Source organism: Talpa occidentalis, unplaced genomic scaffold (genome assembly GCF_014898055.3).
Source record: "Talpa occidentalis isolate TD23 unplaced genomic scaffold, MPIMG_talOcc4v2.1 talOcc4.4, whole genome shotgun sequence".
NCBI lineage: Eukaryota > Metazoa > Chordata > Mammalia > Eulipotyphla > Talpidae > Talpa > Talpa occidentalis.
The window spans coordinates 19,067,889-19,088,196 of NW_023604295.1; the positions used below are offsets into that span (position 1 = coordinate 19,067,889).

Here is a 20,308-nt window from a genome sequence, read left to right on the forward strand (position 1 = left end):
ATGATCAAATTTTGATGAAGCAATATTAAAATATACTCTTATAAAAACTTTAAAATCTTCTAAAAATATGTGTATTTTTGCAATGTATAAATCTTAACATTTTTCTAACAGAATACTAGTCACAAATGCATTCCGAACCCACAGAACTCCCTCCATCGAATAAAATACTTTATTGCGTCTTAATTTTGTAATTTTTTATTCAGGGAAGAAAATATGTCTTGAATTTGAAAACAATCATTACAAATAGCATTATCAGCTCATGTCAAATCTTCAGGTAACTTAGAATAATTACAGCCCACCCCTGCGAGTCCAAGAGGGTGACCTGTCACATGTCCTCCTGCTGTCTCTGCCAGGCACTGCAGTGTTGGGATGACAGAAAGGTAGCCCTTGTCCTTGAGGAGATTACCCTCTAATGAGTGTTAGTAATAGACAGACCAAAATATGATTTTATGAGGAGATGGCAGAAAGATTTGCTGAGTACCATGGAGTCCCAAAGATTGAAAAACTGTCCCCAGCCTGTGGAGTCAGGGGAAGCTGTCCGCAAAGAGGGTGAGTGAGTCCTCAGCTGAGATTGAACAAAAAAGAGGCCATTCATTTAGTTTCACTGTAGACAGATGAGGCTTCTATGATCCAAAAGTGCCTTATATGATACATTTTTAAGTCTGATAAATTTCACCAAATGATAATGGGAGGATTGTGTGAGAGATGGAGGGAGGACACTAAGGAGAAAGGTTTTTATTCTTTATTCTCTAGGACATTATTTCTCTCAATATTATATCTTATTTATGTCCTCATGTGTAATAAGAATTTAAATATAAAACAAATTATTTATTTTATATAAATGCTACAATTGAAAGCTCAATAAATAAACAGTAGGAAATGCTAAAATAAGAATTTAAGTAATTGTATCAGAGTTGGACAAACTACTAAACAGAGAAATGATCAGTCTAGTATATGTGTGTCATTTCATAGTCCATAACTCGATCTCAGAGACAAGCACAGAAAAATGGTTCATGTAATAGAGATTCTTACAAGCTAAATTATTTCATTTTTTGGTGGGTTTTTTTTTATTTAAATGCTAACAGTAGATAGGGCTTGCTGTTTTTAAAGATGATTGTACTAAGGGAAAAGTTGTTCTGAAATACTTTTGGTCCAGTAAACCAGAAAAGCCCTGAGCTGTTCTTCCGACTGGTCAAACCTATGGGAGCCTCTTCTTTCTCCTTACTACCCCCCCTCATCTGGTCTCTGAGTGTCAGGTGCCCTGGCAAGGACCATGTGTCAATGGTCCCTACTGCACGTAGTAAACATGCCTGAGACATGAACAAGCAGCAAAGCTGTGTCTCAGATAGGCAGTCACTTGCTGCAGTTACTGAGATTATTACTTCAGACATTTGGTTATTTATACAGATAGGCAAAAGGGAGTCCAGGGGAAAGTGTGGGTAACAATTTCCTCAATAAAAATGAAACCATTTAAAGTAAATAGCCCAGTGATGATGTGCCGGTAGCTTCATCTTTCTAGTTGAGGAACATATTTTAATGTGATGTGCTAGTATTTAGAGACAAATTATCTAGGTTCATATCCTTGATTTTTGTTCATTTACCCTCTGCGGTGTGACCCTGTTAACTTTATTGACTTTTTCCTTTACAGATATCATCACTATGTCTATCTGTCCATAGATTGTGTCTGAAGATACTTCTCTACACAGAGTGACTGAAACCTTCAGTCTAGAAGGTTTTACATTCTGGGTCAATGTGGGCAAGAGTGATGTCATGATGTTTGCCCTTTCTGGAAATCTAATCAGTTCATGGTCCATTCACAGCAAAGGGGTGCTTTTATCCAGGCAGCACATCAAGAAAAAAGTATTTACTGATTGATACAGGATTCCTCTAAATAGACTTTAATAGTGTATTATATAAGGGATTCTAGTTCTTTTAAAAGAGAATATATCACTCGATTTTGTGATCAAAGTTTGATGTACAAATTAGTTTCCATTATTAATAATTTTGATATAGCCACAATCTACTTCTATTTCAGTAGTATTTTATTTGATAATTCGATATCCATTTTTCCCCTTTTACTCTTAATGAGAAACGAAGTCTTTAGGATAGTACAGTTCTTGAATTTTCATTCAAACCTATTTAATTCATCAAAAGTGATTCTGCAAAATAAAACTGATAATTGAGAACATTTGCATGTATATGTATCACAATTTGCAAGCTATATAGAGTTATAGCAAGGGATTCTTGATTTTACAGTGAGAGTTTTTTATTATAAATTTACTCCAACAGTATTATGCATAATTAAAAATGATTTTTTGGTCTGAAAGCTTCAGTAAGAACATTCATCACGTCACTCTTGGCTTCATAAATGTAATATAAGGTAAATTCAATATCTTGTTTCAATAACTGAAAGAAAGGCATTTTTAGATAATTGCACTCTTCAACTATATATTCCACTAAGAATCATTTTTGTCATAATTGTTGATAACCAAATTTTCTTCTTATATGTGTAACTTGGAAGTCATCATGGAAGACTGTGGATATATTTTAAAATGTCCCTGGGTTGAACTATTGTTTTAGCAGTTAAATCTGTGTTTTGGGGAAGAAATGGCCCAAAATACTGAGAAATATACAATTAATTTCCATTTTAGCTAGGACAAATGCTTGGAGATCTGTAGGAGTATGGTTGATGTGGGCAACTGCATGTTAAATTTAATTCACAAATCTCACATGAAAAGATTAGTTATAACAAATAAATATGCAGACATACATCCATATATATATATATATATATATGCACTTTAAAAACTTGTGATTCTGAAACACACACACATAAATTCTCTTTCTCTGTGACCCAGCACAACATTTTTAGCAGAATGTGCTTTATAAAAAACAGAGCATGAAGATCTTGTCTTTAAAGAAGGGGAACATTTTTAAAACAGAGTGTACCCTGTGAGTAAATGCAGAGTGTCTGGTAAGTGTACTAAAAACCCCAGGAGCTTTGATCGAATGCCAGCTGTTACATCAGTTCTGTTGGTAATCTTTCTTACTGATCTGTGACCTTGACCTTGCGCTTGTGTCTGTATGTCAAATCTATTTTAGGGATGGGGAGACCATAGTTGAGTTTAATAGGATTTATGCTTCAATCTCAAAAGAGCTTCATGTGTTTATGTGTGTGTGTGTGTCTATGTTTATTATAAACAAACAATTGCAGAAGAAGAAAACACCATTTTACATTATATTTCATATTTTGATAGCAATTAGAAGATATCCTTAAAAAATTGATAGAAAGTACTAATTACTTTTGAAGAGCTATTGGAAAAGGTTAGAAGTTATACCCTCTGTTCTTTCATTTATGTGCTGTTAAAATAATTTGTTAATGATTATCTGGTGTTTCCTCCAAGACCTATTGTTTCTTGAGAACAGAAGGCAGTGAACAGACATTAATATTAATGCATTCTGTATCATTTAATAATTTTCCTGGATTTTAAAAAATATAGTTAGACTTTATTTAGCAGCATCCTAGTTTTTCCTTTTCCAAGATAATGTGACTCAGCATCCTAGAAAGATTGCATTTTTGGAATAGAAATTATTTGACAGTTAAGCTCTTTCTCTAATTCTTTTGATTCTGTGAGCATTTTTAACTTAGAATCTCAAACTGTTTCATTTTAATTTTGAGTTAAAGTTAAATTTTAATAAATTATAGAGGCAAAGTAAAATGGATAGTGGATTTATTGAATCTGATTCATAGATGTAGTCCTTTTGATAAATATTTCAGACAAAGAAGCTCTCCTTTATTTCACTATATCAATTATAGGGGATATTTGTTTTTGTTGCCAGGATAATTATTTCACCTTTCTCATGCATTTATCTATGTCATCAAGTATCCTAAATCTTTAATATTGCTTTTATTCAGTTTATAGCCATTATGAGATAAGCAAACATTGTAGTTTAAATATAAACTTATATTTCGCTTTTAAATAAACATGTATGAAATTCTGTAACCCTAGTGAAGAAGGTGATGAAGATAAATAACTTTTGGGGATTGAGTGAGTAGGGTGGATGGCTATTTCAAAACCATTTCCTTTCCCCTCGAATTCACTGAAAAGACTATAAAACATATTGATCAGAACTATTTCCACTACTTTATGACAGCATATCATCTTTCTGGTTAAAATACTTGTCATTTTTATCAACTATAATTTGACAAATTACTTTGAATCCTAGAAATAAAATTCCAGAGCTAAAGAGGTCCTCAGATACATATGTCCTTGTGTTGAATCAGTCAAGAACTAGTGTTTCCTAGTGAATCTTTTTTTTAATAGGAAATGTGAATGATACTGTTTTACTCCTGTGGAAGCAGCTGACAGCAAGTTACAGCTGATGGACCTAGAAGTTAGGAGCAAATTTGGCCTTGGGCAAAAATATGTAAGCCCCTCAGGTTGCAAGGGAGAGCAATCTGGGCATCTGTTTTACTCATTCCAGTGTCAATGACTTCTGTTACCTATCTCTGGAGAGTATTCACAACTAAAATGTATACCCTTGGGAGAGGACATGAGGACCTTATGGTCTAATTTCTAATACTGAAGACTTTACTTGAGCAAATGTTTTTAGAGACATTTATTTTCTTGACACACATCAAATTTTACAATCATATATCCAACTTTTGATAAAAATAATACTACAAATAAAGTTATTATCTTGGAATGCATATTTATTAAAGGAACATATACTAATTTTTACTTTGTTCAAGAAATTAAAAATACGTTCTAATAAAAGAAATTTCAAACCTGCTTTTTTATTATGTCTTTATTATTTCTTGCTGTGAAATGGCAACAGTGGAATATTTCTTCTATTATTTTTTTTAGGATCTTCTCCCCACCCCAAATTTTGAGCTTATAATAGAAGATTCACTGTATCCTTCACTTTTCAGTGATACCCTAGAACCTTTATCTGAAATCTTAATTTTCCCTTTTGTTCTGTGAAACTAAATGTTGGGTTTTATGTATTCTAACTTTTCATCTGCTCTTAGTTTGGAAAGTTAGCCTCATTCATTTGGATAAAATCTTCAGTCTTAGATCTTGATAAATTTTTCTTAAATTTTGGTTTCCTGTTCAGCTTTGAAAACTTTCTAAGATTCACCTTAGAGAACACCAGGAGTTCTCTGAATAATTTACATACACTTGTATTGCTAAAAGATTCAATAGTTAGTACTTTGGAATCCTCTTAGTACTTAAATTTCAAATCTTTAATGAACCATATTTTTTTTTTCCTGTCAATTTGTATGAAAGACATCCCCAAAATAATCTACAGTAGAATTTAGACACTATCCAGTGGGAGCTGTTTTTGATTGCCAAAAGTTATCTTTCCATTACTTTGCATTTTGAAAAAAACAGAGCCAAGAATCCAAATAAATGTCCATTTAAGTTGCATTGCAAAAATACCTTTATTTTTTTTTTTAAGATTTATTTATACAAGCACTGGGTATAGTCAGAAGCGCAGAAGGGTGAGAGAATTCACCAGAGCCAGAGCGGGGAGCAGAACAGGCAGAAGGACCTAAGTACACTGCTGAGGGGAGCAGTGGGTGCGGCAGGAGAGGTCTGCGCGCCATGTGGGACCCTCCTCCGGTGGCCGGGGAGCAGCCAGGGATCGAACTGTCGCTGCAGAGGCTGCAGGCAGCTTCGCGGCCCAGCGCTCAACTGCTGCGCCACCAGGAAGGCCCGCAAAAATACCTTTAAATTCAGTACTCAAGCAGGTATTATTTGATATGGCAGATGCAAATGGAAAAGATAAACAATGTAAGTCATGAGGTATTCATTAAACATAATTTAAATAGTAGAAAAAGTGACTTCATAGATGTTTAATCATTGAAATGTGTTTTTAATGGAGAATTTGATTGCAAGTAAGATACTGAATCCTTCAGAACAGCTGGAGAAAGATCTTTTTTTATTTACTTATTGTCAACCAAAAGTAGTCCCATATGTAAGAATCCTATTAGATATATCCTTTATTTATCCAAGCAAAATCTTACTACTTGGACTTTATCATTTTTTAAAAGTGTTTAAAAATTCACTGTACTTTCTCTTAATAAACCATTTTCAAGGAGAAAGTGGAATGCACATTGTAGTGGAAATAGCTTAACAACTTGAGAGAATCAATATAACACTGATTTAGAAACTGTTATTTTGCAAATTATTTTCTTCTGGCTTTTATTGATTAAAATGTTTTTAAAAATTATGCCTCAACATAATATTTTTCAGATACCTTTAAAAAATAAAATGTAGCTCTTTTTAAAATATACTCTGAATTCAAGCATTTTATTGCATACATTATTAAAGTAGTTTGTGTGTTGGAACTGGACCTTTCCCCAAAGCTGTATATGCATATGACCAAGATTTTGTTATTTTTTTAATATTTTATTTTATATAATTCTTATATCATTTTTCATTTTTGCACAGGATTTTGTTATTTTTTAAAAATAGTTCTGTTTTGATATAATTACCTTTTATACTACATGGTACTGAGCCAGTAAAATCTCAGTTTTATATATTTTTATGCTACAAAACTCTTAATTTTAATAAAAGAATTCAGTTTGTAGTTTTTACACTGTGATGTAGTTGAACCTGAATTTTATTAAATTGTCATGAAATACATTAACCTTGTATTAAGCAATCAAGAGTTCTTTGTACGCAGTTTTAGCTTTTGAATTTCACATGACTAGGAAGGATTATATTACATATTTTTAAAACATTTTCAGTCAAATGTTTTCAATATTTAAATTTTTTTTAAATAAATGTTTATTGCTGTAACTTTGGCTTACAATATTTATAGCTTTCAGCATTGTAATTTGACATCTGTATATAGCACATCATATTCACCACCAAAAGTCTAGTTCCAAACCATTTTCATACCTTTGATCCCTTTACACAATCACCTGCCTCACAAATTGGTAACCACTAATCTGTTCTCTTTAAGAGAAGAATCCCCATACTATTTTCCATAGGGGCTGCACCGTTTTACATTCTCACCACAGTGTATGAGAGTTCCCTTTTCTCCACATCGTCATCAGCACTTGATTCCTGTCTTTTTCATCAGAGTAAATCTAACAGGTGTGAAGTACTATGTCATTGCAGTTTTGATCTGCATTTCTCTGTTAGTGATAATGAACATGATTTTTTGTTGGCCTTGGCCCATTTTTTAATTGGTTGTTTCTGTTGTTGTTGAGTTATAGGAGTTCTGCTTATATTGGATGTTAACCCTTGTTGAATGTCTAATATTTAAATGTCTTCCATTCCATAAGCTGTCTTTTCATTTTGATGATAGTTGTTCTTGTGTAGAAATTTTCAACTCTGATGTAATTTTTATCTCCTCTTGTTTCCTTGAGTTATATCCTCAGTGGCATTCATGAAACCTGTGTCATGGATTATTTCACCAATGAGTTCTATATATTTTATGGTTTCAGGTCTTACACCTAAGTCTTTAATCCATTTCAGGTTAATTTTTACATATGGTGTATAATAGTGGTCTAGTTTCAGTCTTTTGCATAAAAACAAAATAGAAAGATTTACAACAAAATAGAAATACAGAGATATTATGTGTCCAGACTATTTTTTTAGATCTTGAAATAGTATTAGCAAGATATGCAAAATACAAGGCTGCACAGCACCATTTGTTGATGAGACTTTCCTTTCTCCGTTGTATATTCTTGTCTCCTTTGTCATAAAATAGTTGCTCGTTATGTTTAGGTTTGTTTCTGGCCTCTTAATTCTGTTTTATACAGAAAAAAATTTGGTATCTTGCTGTTACCTTATCTAACCATTGGAAACTTTGTAAATAGAAGGTACATTATAGAATTTTAGTGCCCTTATTTTTCCTTTGTCTTTAAGGTTTTGCCACTTTATCATCTTGAAGATGAATTCATTTATTTCCAGTTATGCCAAATAAAAACTGAAATAATAAGCCAAAAGAAAAATAATGGAAGTGCTTAGAAGGATGGTACAGTAGTGAAATAAATCATTATAATGTCATCTAAACTTTCCTTATTACAGATCTTAATACTATTTCAAGATGTGGGGGAAAAAAAGTCTGGACACAGAATATCTTTGTATTTCTATTTTTTTTTAAGTTTTTGTAAGCACTGTAGAAAATTCCGTAATTTTCATATTCCATCTATACTGTCAAAGAGAAAAAGTTGGTACAGGAAGATGCTTCGATTAGATGAGAGATTGAGAATGAATGCAAAGAGACTGATACTAATACTCTAGGCATGAATGATGATGCTGACAGTGGCTGTATAAGCAGCATCTCTGACTGTTACCTTCAGATGACAGTATCCTATGTAAATTTTCTCAAACTCAGGAATAAGTGAACAATATAGGTCCTCCCCACCCCACACCGGCTTTACTGAGATGTAATTGAACTTACGACTTTGTATAAGTTTTTTTATATTCAAGGGAAGATTTGACATGTGTCTATGTGTACTGCAAAATAATGGACACAGTAAGATTAGTTAACACATCCTTTACCTCACAGTTACCGTATGATATAGCTCTCAGATAAAAGGGAAATATAGTATTTTCATGTAGTTTATTACTTAATAGGAAGTAACTCAGTATTCATTATTTAGTATTTCGTGGTAAGAGCCTTGACTGCTCTATTTTGCCAGAAGGATAGGTGACACTATTCTTCTTTTATGATCTTGATATACCCAAATTTATTTGAAAAAGTTCATACATGAACAAATACAGAATACAGGTATGGGATAAAAGAAACTGGAAATAAATAATTCACTGGATTGATATCGGTGCCAATAAATAAAATGAAAGATGTTTTGTAGTCATGAAATGAAGAAGGTATTTGTCCTGTCTTCACCGTAATTAACCGTCAATGTAGCACTTTCATACAAATACAAAAACAAGTACAAAGCAAAAAATAGATCCAGAGTGATGATAAAGCTAGGGCTTTTTAAATTTATTTAAAATCTGGAATTTAAATTGTATTTACAGGAATTGCCAGTTTCATGCATGACAGTCATTAGCTGTCAGTATCAAAATATCCAGTCCATATCAGATGTGTAGTTCTTCAACACCAGGAAACTAAGGAATTTTCTGTTTAAATTTTATGAAAATTTTTAATAAAGCTCTTTTATAATATTCCATTATTATCCTGTAAATTATTCATAATCATTTATCAATAATTAATAAAATATTAGTAAAATGTTCTTTGGGCCCAGATGGTAAATGATGATGATTATTTTTCTTATACTTGGAGTTTAAATGAATACATTAAAATTATGAAGAGTTGATTTTGATTTTGGATGTTACTTCTAAAATCAAAATTAAGTCACTTTTAAGAATACTGAGTGTTACACTAAATTTTTTGGTTAAAATTAGTATTTCTAAAAATTTTATGGCACCACCCTATGAAAACGACAGCTTAATTGAAACATTGTTCAGTGAGCTTTTATTTTATCAATTGGGACTTTTTTCTCCCTTCTAATATATGTATTATCAGTATTTATTAAATAAATTTTCACTCTGTCCATTACATCTATCAATATGATCTATTTTAGCTTCTAAACTAAATCTTCTAAAACCTAAGATTTGCAAAATTTTTGAGACTTTAATTTGCTCTTAGTAATTTTTTTTTTTTCCTGTCCCTCCAGTACTTTTCGTCTCTCGTCCCCACTCTTTACCTCCATAAACTCAGTATTTGGGATAATTCTTTTTCCTTTATGTAGAAATTATTTAACAAGTATATGCCATATATAAAAGATTCTTCCTTCCTGTGTTTATAAAGATAATGCCAACTATTTCTAAATCGACATACAGAAAACCTCTAGTAAAATAACTGTTGAAGTTAGGGACAAGCCAGAAGATACACACTAGCCAGTGAATCATTTTTTTATGAAATATTCCAGTTATTAGATATGTTGCTTGAAAATCTCTAAGAAACCTGATTAGGAATTGGCATTTCGTTATCTTTAACTGAATGTACTCAAGTAATGTTAAACATCTGGCGTCGTTCTTAAAGTATATATCAAATCAAGGAAGCAAGCTGCATTGGTGATTCAAAAATAATGTGGTTGTCTTTCTGCTAAAAGAAAATGAGTCAGGCTAGTCCTGAGTAACTTTAAATTGAACGATTTTAACCTGAAGAAGTCTATTTAGTAGGTGAGGGTAATATTTTACATTATACTCTAAATAGGTCTCACGGTATCCAGATACCGTGCCTCCTATTTTTCCCCTAAATTTTCTCCATTAAATATTGTGCTATAATCAGACAAGTATCTGACGAAGTGATAAGAGGGAAAAAAGCTATAAAGAGTTTAATTATACGATGTATACCTCCTGTATACGTGGGAAGATCCAGTAAGACTGAGTAACCCATAAAATCTGTGCTATAGAAATGAAAAGGCAAGACTTGGAAGGTAGCATTGCTAATGATTTCTCCCACTTTTGTTGTTTAAGAGATAAAAAAAGAAGTTATCTGAAGAAATGTGGCTCACTCAGTTCCCTACAGTGCTTTCAAACAGATGGGGCCGAGTTGTCTCAGAATTCCTACTTTCTTAGGCATTTCATTTTCTGCCTAAATGGCTGGCCGTAGGTGTTGCCGCCGAAGGCCCCATGAAGCAGCATCTCAGTAACCATGATCTTTGAATTACAGATTCATTGTACTTAAAAAAAAAAAAAATTTCTATGAAAAACTTCTCTCTCTCACTGCTCTATGTAATTAGGGCTGTATATAAAATTTCTTTTCAAGGAAATTAATTTTAAAATTACCACCTTAGAATTTTAGGGAGGTAATTAATTTGGGTTTTGCCCCTTTTTTCTGCAGGATGGTTTGATTGTTAAGTGTATTATAGTAACTAGATTTTCTAAACTAAAATTAGTAGAAGTTCACTAACATATTTTTTATTATGATTTTCACTTAATTTTTTTTAAATCACATATATTTTAATTCATTTATAATTATTAATACAAAGCCACACAAAAATAGCCTGGGTAGAGAGCATTTTATATTAGGAACATCCCTGATATTCCTAGGACTGTAGGAATCCTACCTGTTACCTGTCCACTGCATCTACTAGGGATGGAGCTTACATTAAAATTTCTGCAGAAGATATGAATAAGAATTTAAACATAGACACATGAAACCTGAATGAATGCTACAGAAGAACTCACTTCTGTTTTCATTAAGTCAAGGAAAACTTACAGGTGAATCAGATGGTGATTATATTTTGAATATGGTTAAGACTGTCATATCTTGCACAGGTCTGCAAAATAATCTTACAAACATGTTAGTGCTTCCATTCCTTTAACAGCAGAAATTGTACAAATTACTTACAGATGTCTGATGTTTGGAGGATGATGGCAGAAGTGAGTCTGTTCTGTTGGGCTCAACCCCATCCACGTCAGATTTATCAGTAGAGTTCTTGTCATGTGCACTTCTTTTCCTCTTTTCAATTCTTCCCTAAGTCCGGTAATGTACAGAAGCTAAATCTGATTCCCTCATGAAACGGTATTGTGCTGTAAGGGAGACTTAGCATTCACATTACTTTGCAAAAAATGCGGTTAGGAGAATTCAGAAACGTGGTGGACTTGGAAGACAGTTATATAAGATTATTTTCTCTAATCCATTTGATATTTTAATATAGATTAATCCGTAGGATTTCTGGCAGAGATTTTCAATTAATAGAAATGGCAATAAATAAATTACTTAAGATATGACTATAGTGCATATGTATTTACATTATTGTATATATGTAGGTTACATATGTATGTGTAGTATACATAGAATCTTCTAAGTACTGTATTCTTTTGTTTATAGGTATCATAGCATAATCCTACCTCTGAACCTCCTTAATAATTTTCTATTTTTATTTTTTTAGAAAGCTGATTCTTGCATTTAATGGGGAACAAAAGGATGAAGAAGGAGAAGTGAATATTCACTAAAGAGCATATCTGCTTACTGCTGCAGACCTGTGTGATAAAGAATTCTGCTGCTCCTTGCTTAGGAGTTGGTCAACTCTCGTCTGACTGCATTGGAGTTTGCCTGCCTTTTATCTTTTCATTGCCAGAAGAACCCTGGTCGGAATGTAGCATACATCTGTATCTAATTACTATGGAAGGTGATAAACTGACACTCACTTATTAAAGTAACATCTTTCACAGAAAACCATTCTTTAAAGTAAATAGAAGCCAAGCCCTTGTGAACACTTCTATTGAACATGACTCATGGAGAAGAGCTTGGCTCTGATGTGCACCAGGATTCTATTGTTTTAACTTACCTAGAAGGATTACTAATGCATCAGGCAGCAGAGGGATCAGGTACTGACATCGACAAAAAGTCTGCTGGGCATAATGAAGAAGATCAGAACTTTAACATTTCTGATAATGCTTTTCCCACCTGTCAAAGTAATGGTCCAGTTCTCAATACGCAGACCTATCAAGGATCTGGCATGCTGCATCTCAAAAAAGCCAGACTGTTGCAGTCTTCTGAGGACTGGAATGCAGCAAAGCGGAAGAGGCTGTCTGATTCCATCGTAAATTTAAACGTAAAGAAGGAAGCTTTGCTGGCTGGCATGGTGGACAGTGTGCCGAAAGGCAAACAGGATAGCACGTTACTGGCCTCTTTGCTTCAGTCATTCAGCTCTAGGCTGCAGACAGTTGCTCTCTCACAACAAATTAGGCAGAGCCTCAAAGAGCAAGGATATGCCCTCAGTCATGATTCTTTAAAAATGGAGAAAGATCTAAGGTGCTATGGTGTTGCTTCAAGTCACTTAAAAACTTTGTTGAAGAAAAGTAAAGCTAAAGATCAAAAGCCTGATACCAATCTTCCTGATGTAACTAAAAACCTCATCAGAGATCAGTTTGTAGAGTCACCTCATCACGTTGGACAAAGTGGAACAAAGGTCATGAGTGAGCCCTTGTCTTGTGCCGCAAGATTACAGGCTGTCGCAAGCATGGTGGAAAAAAGGGCTAGTCCTGCCACTTCACCCAAACCTAGTGTTGCTTGTAGCCAATTAGCATTACTCCTTTCAAGCGAAGCCCATTTACAACAGTATTCTCGGGAACATGCTTTAAAAACACAAAATGCAAATCAGGCAGCCAGTGAAAGACTGGCTGCTATGGCCAGATTACAAGAGAATGGCCAGAAGGATGTTGGCAGTTTCCAGCTCTCCAAAGGAATGTCAAACCATCTTAATGGTCAGGCAAGAACATCAAGTAAACTAATGACTAGCAAAAGTACAGCCTTTCAGAATCCAATGGGTATCATTCCTTCTTCCCCCAAAAATGCAGGCTACAAGAATTCACTGGAAAGAAACAATATAAAACAAGCTGCTAATAATAGTTTGCTTCTACATCTTCTTAAAAGCCAGACCATACCTAAGCCCATGAATGGACACCATCACAGTGAGAGAGGCAGCATTTTTGAGGATAGTAGTACCCCTACAACTATTGATGACTATTCAGATAACAACCCTAGTTTTACAGATGATAGCAGCGGTGATGAGAGTTCCTATTCCAACTGTGTCCCCATAGACTTGTCTTGCAAACACAGAAGCGAAAAACTAGAACCTGACCAACCTGTTTCTCTGGATAATTTAACCCAATCCTTGCTAAACACTTGGGATCCAAAAGTTCCTGATGTCGATGTCAAAGTAGATCAAGATACCTCAAAGAATTCTAAGCTAAATTCACACCAGAAAGTAACACTTCTTCAGTTGCTACTTGGCCATAAAAATGAGGAAAATGGAGAAGGAAACAACAGCCCGCAGGAAGGACACAGTGACGTGACAAAGTTCAGTTCACAGAACTACATGAGGACTTCTGTAATCGAAAGCCCCAGCACAAACAGGACTACTCCCGTGAGCACTCCACCATTACTTGCTTCCACCAAAGCAGAGTCTCCCATCAACCTTTCCCAACACTCTCTGGTCATAAAATGGAATTCCCCACCATATGCCTGCGGCACCCAGTCTGAAAAGCCAGCCGCAAATTCCACATCTAACCACCTCATGGACCTGACAAAAAGCAAAGAATCACAAGGAGAGAAGTCAGGCCAGAATGAAGGTGCCCAAAACCCCGCAACTTTCAGTGCCAGTAAACTGTTACAGAATTTAGCGCAGTGTGGAATGCAGTCTTCCCTCTCAGCCGAAGAGCAGAGGCACAGTAAACAGCTGCTGGGTATAAACACAGATAAACCTATCAGTATGGTTGACAGATTAAATAGTCCTCTGTTCACAAGTAAAACAAGTGTAGTTGAAGAAAATAAAGCCTTCTGTAGTCAAGCAACAGGTCCTGAGCCAGGACTTTCTGGTTCTGAAATAGAAAATCTGCTGGAAAGGCGCACTGTCCTCCAGTTGCTCCTGGGCAATCCCAACAAAGGGAAGAGTGAAAAGAAAGAGAAAATTCCTTTAAGGGATGAAAATACTCAGGAACACACAGACAGAGCTTTAAGTGAACAAATACTGATGGTAAAAATAAAATCTGAGCCTTGCGATGACTTACACATTCATAATACAAATGCACACTTGAGCCACGATGCTAAGGGTGCCCCATTCTTGGGCATGGCTCCCCCCGTGCAGAGAAGCGCAGCTGCCTTACCAGCATCCGAGGACTTTAAATCAGAGCCCATATCACCTCAGGACTTCTCTTTCTCCAAGAATGGTCTGCTAAGTAGACTACTGAGGCAAAATCAAGAGAGTTACCTGGCAGATGATCTGGACAACAGTCACAGAAATAGCGACCTGACACTTCTAGAATCAAAGAATCTTTGCATGGTCCCCAAGAAGAGGAAGCTTTATGCGGAGCCTTTAGAAAATCCTTTTAAAAAGATGAAAAATAACATTGTAGATGCTGCAAACAGTCACAGTGCTCCGGAGGTACTGTGTGGGTCCCTGCTTAACCAACAAGAGCTACAACTTAGCAGAAATGATCTTGAGTTTAAATATCCTGCCAGTCACAGTTCAGGCAGCGAAAGTGAACACAGGAGTTGGGCAAGAGAGAGCAAAAGCTTCAATGTTCTGAAACAGCTGCTTCTCTCGGAAAACTGTGTGAGAGATTTGTCCCAACATAGGAGTAACTCCGTCATCGACAGCAAAAAGAAAGGACACAAGAATAATGTGACTAACAGCAAGCCTGAATTCAGCATTTCTTCTTTAAATGGACTCACTTACAGCTCCTCGCAGCCCCACAGTTGTGCGGATAACAGGACATTTCCATACCCAGGGGTCGTTAAAACTCCCGTGAGTCCGCCTTTCCCTGAGCCCTTGGGCTGTGGGGGGTCTAGACCAGAATCTGGGCTTCTGAATGGGTGTTCCATGCCCAGTGAGAAGGGACCCATTAAGTGGGTCATCACAGATGCTGACAAGAACGAGTATGAGAAAGACTCTCCAAGGCTGACCAAAACTAACCCAATACTGTATTACATGCTCCAGAAAGGAGGCAGTTCTGTTACCAGTCGGGAAACACAGGACAAGGACATTTGGAGGGAGCCTTCATCTGCTGAAAGTGTGTCACAGGTTACTGTCAAAGAAGAATTACTTCCTGCTGCAGAAACTAAAGCTTCTTTCTTTAATTTAAGAAGCCCTTATAATAGCCATATGGGAAATAATGCCTCTCACCCACACAGTGCAAATGGAGAAGTTTATGGACTTCTGGGAAACGTGCTGACAATAAAAAAGGAATCAGAATAAAATGTACCTGCCATCCAGCTTTGGATCTTTTAAAACTAATTAGTATGAACTTGAGATCTGTATAAATAAGAGCATGATTTGAGAAAAGCATGGTATAATTGAAACTTTTTTCATTTTGAGAAGTATTGGTTACTGGTGATGTTTAAATATGCATACTACTTTTTGCTTTATGTTAGATGTCATGAGGAAACTACTGAACTAGCAATTGGTTGTTTAACACTTCTGTATGCATCAGGCAACAACTGTGAGTAGCCTATGAATGAAATTCTTTTATAATCACAAACAATAGGCATAAAAATTAAAATGTAAATCTCCATCCATAGTGGATTAATGCATTTTGCTGCCTTTATTACGGGACTTTTCTTTTGCTTTTTAAAAGTTGGCCTACATAATACATTTTTTAAAGTCCAAATTGTTGAATAACTCTTTCAAGGATAATTGTTGAATTAAAACCCAAGTGCTGATTCACTAATCATTGTCCAATTCAAAAATAAATTAGAAAAAAAAATGCTTACATTTTTCACTTTTGCTAAAAAAAAAAAGGAAAAAAAAACATTTATTTTTAACTCTTGGAAGGGGTTTTGTGGTTCCCAATGTGTCTGCCCCACCCCAGTCCTTTTCAATATATATTTCTTTAAACCTTGTACTACTTAGTAAAAATTGATTATACTTGATGGAAGTTTGATAGATCCTTAAAAAAAAAAAGAAAGATTTCCATTTTTGTATTGTAACTACTTTACTAAATTAATATTCCTCCTTTTACAGAATTAGGAAAGTTAACATTTATCATCAGGTGGTTTCCTGAATAGTTGAATATTAAGACTTTTTTTTAACAGAAGCAAAATGGCATTTCTTTGGACAGTTTTCATCATCTCTTACAAAAGTCACTTCTCACCATTTCTGTGGTACTTGTGAGTCTTATGACCAGGGTTTCTTAAAGCTGGACTCAGACCTGCATTAGAACGAGCTGGAGCACTTGTTTTAAAATGCTGATTCCTAGGGAGCATCTCACATCTACAAAACAAGAAATCTCTGCTAAGTGATCCTGGGAATCTTCCATTTACATCTTAACATATTTCCTAGGTGGTCTGCACACTGAAGCTTGAAAATCATTGCTTATGACTTTTCTCAGAACACGGGACTGTTAAAAAAAAAAAAAAGCTATTTGATGCCTATATTTTCCCCAGTATAGTCACACATGAACTCAAAATTTGGGATATTGTAGTTCATATATTACCGTTATATCTTTGGAAATCGGGTTCAGAATACTTTTTATGACAAAAAAAAAAATTGGGTGGAAGGGACAACTTTCATATCTGGCACAACATCTCAGGAAAATCTGTGATTATTTATGTGTTCTAATGAGTAACATCTACTTAATCAGCCTTAGGGATGGAATAACAGGGCCACTTAACCAAACTCAGGTGATTCCAGGATGGTTTGGAAACTTCTCCTGAATACATCCTTAACTTCTATTAAAATCATCGTTCTAAGAACAATGCTGACAAAGATGAAAGCATTTATTTCAAACCCAAGAAAGGCACTAAACTTAGATCGATTAAATAAAAAAGTGCAAAGGGCACATAAACGTGACAATTGTACACAATCACTCCATTGGATCTATTATTTTAAAATAGTGATTGAACGTAAATTTGATGTTGTCTTGGAAGAACTTAATATATTCTTGAGACACATGGGGTTTTGACTTGAAGCAACTCCATGTTTTTAAGTTCAGTTTTTACAATCCTCAGTTCATTCACCAGATATTTTTTTTTTTAATTGTGAACCAGGTTAGCAACTGACCTATCAAAAAATTGTTATATAATCAACTATTAATTAGGAGGAACTCTATTTGAAGTTGTTCTACTTGAAGTTGTTTCTAAGATTTTTATATTAAAAATGGGCGTTATTTCCTAAGATGATCTAAAACCCTAAATGATTATTTTTTTCTCAAAATGATTTGTAAATAGTTACTGGATATATTATAATTGTCGGAAGTGAATATTATGTTACATCACGGAGAGATGAAGGTGTATGTTTATTCTGAAATGAAAATTCCACTGGCCAGTGAGTGTATTCTGCTTCATCCCATATTTACTCTGTGACAGTCTTATTGTCTACACTATAAATAAGCTTTTGAACAAGTCCTTTTTCCCTGCCATTGTGAAAGTCTGGAGCCTTAGAGATATACTAGAAAAATGTTGTTATTCCCCCTTGGTTAGGGGAAGGTGGGCTTTTACAAGGGAGTGAAACTTAGGTCAGGGAAAAGAACATCAAAGGCCAATGTTGTTTTTGTTTTGTTTCTTTGGTTGTTTGGTTCGTTGGTTGGTTGGTTGGTTGGTTGGTTGGTAACAAAGGAATGAGGATATGTAATACATAAATTAATTTGATCGCAAAGAATGCTGTTCTGTTTCAGTAGAGAATGTCCCTAATTTGAGTTCAGGATGATTTTAAAGAAGAGCAGTGAGAAAGGGCATACGTCCATAAATTCACTTTGTTTATGCATATGTAGATACAAGGATGCACATAAACACATTTTCAAGGACTATTTTAGATATCTAGACAATTTCTTCCTAATGAAGTCATTTGTGAAAGGGTACTACATACAGCTCTCATTGACATCAGTAAGGTAGCATTACCTGTTTATTCTCTGCTGCATCTTACAGAAGAGTAAACTGGTGAGAGTATATATTTTATATATATATATATTATGTGTATATATATATATTGACTTGTTACATGAAGATGTTAAAATCGGTTTTTAAAGGTGATGTAAATAGCGATTTCCTTAATGAAAAATACATATTTTGTATTGTTCTAATGCAACACAAAAGCCTTTCAATCTCCTTTGGTTTCTGTATATTCCATGTATAAGTGTAAATATAATCAGACAGGTTTAAAAATTGTGCATGTATGTATACAGTTGCAAGTCTGGACAAATGTATAGAATAAACCTTTTATTTAAGTTGTGATTACCTGCTGCATGAAAAGTGCATGGGGGACCCTGTGCATCTGTGCATTTGGCAAAATGTCTTAACAAGTCAGACCAGATGTTCACCCCAACATGACAGTATTTCCATTTCTGGATATGACTTATGTGGTTTAAGCTTTGTGAAAGAATGTGCTTTGAATCCAAGGGTCTTAAAACTTTTTAAAATCAAGTCAACCACTTTTCAACATGGAGTTCACACAGCTACTTTCATGAATTTTTTAAATCCCATTGAAAGCATAATATTACCAGGAGTACAGGCACTAAAATTACCATTCATGGTATGAATTCTGGGGTTTACACAACTAATTTTGATGCAATTCTGCTCAGTAATATAATTTGTCATTTTTATTAGAAATATAATTTCTTCATGTGATGTCATGAAACTGTACATACTACAGTGTGAATTTTTTGTTTTGTTTTTTAATCTTTTAGTGTTTACTTCCTGCAGTGAATTTGAATAAATGAGAAAAAGAGAAAAAAAATGCATTGTCTCTGGTTTGAAATAACTTATGTTGTGGGTGTTCTCTGGTTTTTAGGTTTTCTCTAAGCATAAAATCTCTGATCATGAAATAGCAGTGTCTTCAAGGATGCTTTGCCCTTCTCAGGAAAATGCAGGGGGAAAAAAATGAAGGTGACTAGCAAGTTAGCGCATGTGGAGATGGGGCAATTGAAGCAAAGCTCAATAAGATGATCAGCCTATAACCTGTCCTGCCTACCCTCGATTCTGTTATCCTGTACAGAACTAGATAAATGCTGTAGAATTTTAAAGTGGGAGAGAGTTTGTACAGTTTTCAGAATTAAAGTTGATTTGATACATACTTGTTTTAAGATGTTATTAGAAGATTTTTATTTAATTTTGATGGGTGTTGAGTTCATTTTAAAGAAAGGGGTCTTCAGTCATTTTCCCACAATCAGTGTGTGTTTGCACATACATAGGTGTGTAAACACATAATGATACACATAGAGTTTTGAGAAGGGCAAATATGCATACATAACAGAGAACCTTTTATTTAGAAAATGAAAAAAAAAACCTATATCTTTGCACTAATGACCTGGGAGTTTTTATTTTTATAAATATGTTATTAATGGTAATGTAGGAGGAAGGCACTTTCCCAAAGATGAGTATTTTCTGACACAGAAATTCAAGTTTTCTTACCATCTGGCAGTGAAAAATGTACAGCGCCCTCCGAATGGGTTTATAAATATTGTCTAAAAAATATCCAAGTAGTGAAACTGCATCCAGCTGTTCTACGTTATCAAAATGTTGAAAAGTCTCAGCTCACCTTATGTATAGCTATCATTATCAGAATCAGATGTACAACCATGTTTTGTTTATTAATGTACATGATGAAAAAACAGCAACTGAGTCAGGCTATAAATTGTGTAAGAGGGATTTATAAGAAGACCACCACTAGTTTGCATTTTTTTTTCTTTTGTGGGACCCTCGCCGGCGGCCGGGGACTGAACCCGCGCTGCAGAGGCTGCAGGCAGCCTCGCAGCCCAGCGCTCAACCGCTGCGCCATCAGAGGAGGCCCCAGTTTGCATTTCTTGACCATAAGACAGTGCCAATAATTTTTATGTGGAGAGTCTTTAATAATCAAACCTGATGATGATCA

At 34.7% G+C, this 20,308-nt stretch overlaps 1 protein-coding gene across 6 annotated transcripts in view; it reads left to right on the forward strand.

Moving 5' to 3' along the window:
- NRIP1 (nuclear receptor interacting protein 1) overlaps positions 1 to 19,755 on the forward strand; it is an 89,230-nt gene extending 69,475 nt beyond the window's left edge. For all 6 annotated transcript variants that reach the window (XM_037525086.2, XM_054700351.1, XM_037525087.2 and 3 more), the window contains one exon: positions 11,891 to 19,755. In XM_037525086.2, the coding sequence (XP_037380983.1) occupies positions 12,230 to 15,700 (3,471 nt within the window). In that variant the 5' untranslated portion in view covers positions 11,891 to 12,229 and the 3' untranslated portion in view covers positions 15,701 to 19,755. The remainder of the gene's footprint in view (positions 1 to 11,890) is intronic.
- The last annotated feature ends 553 nt before the right edge of the window (positions 19,756 to 20,308 follow it).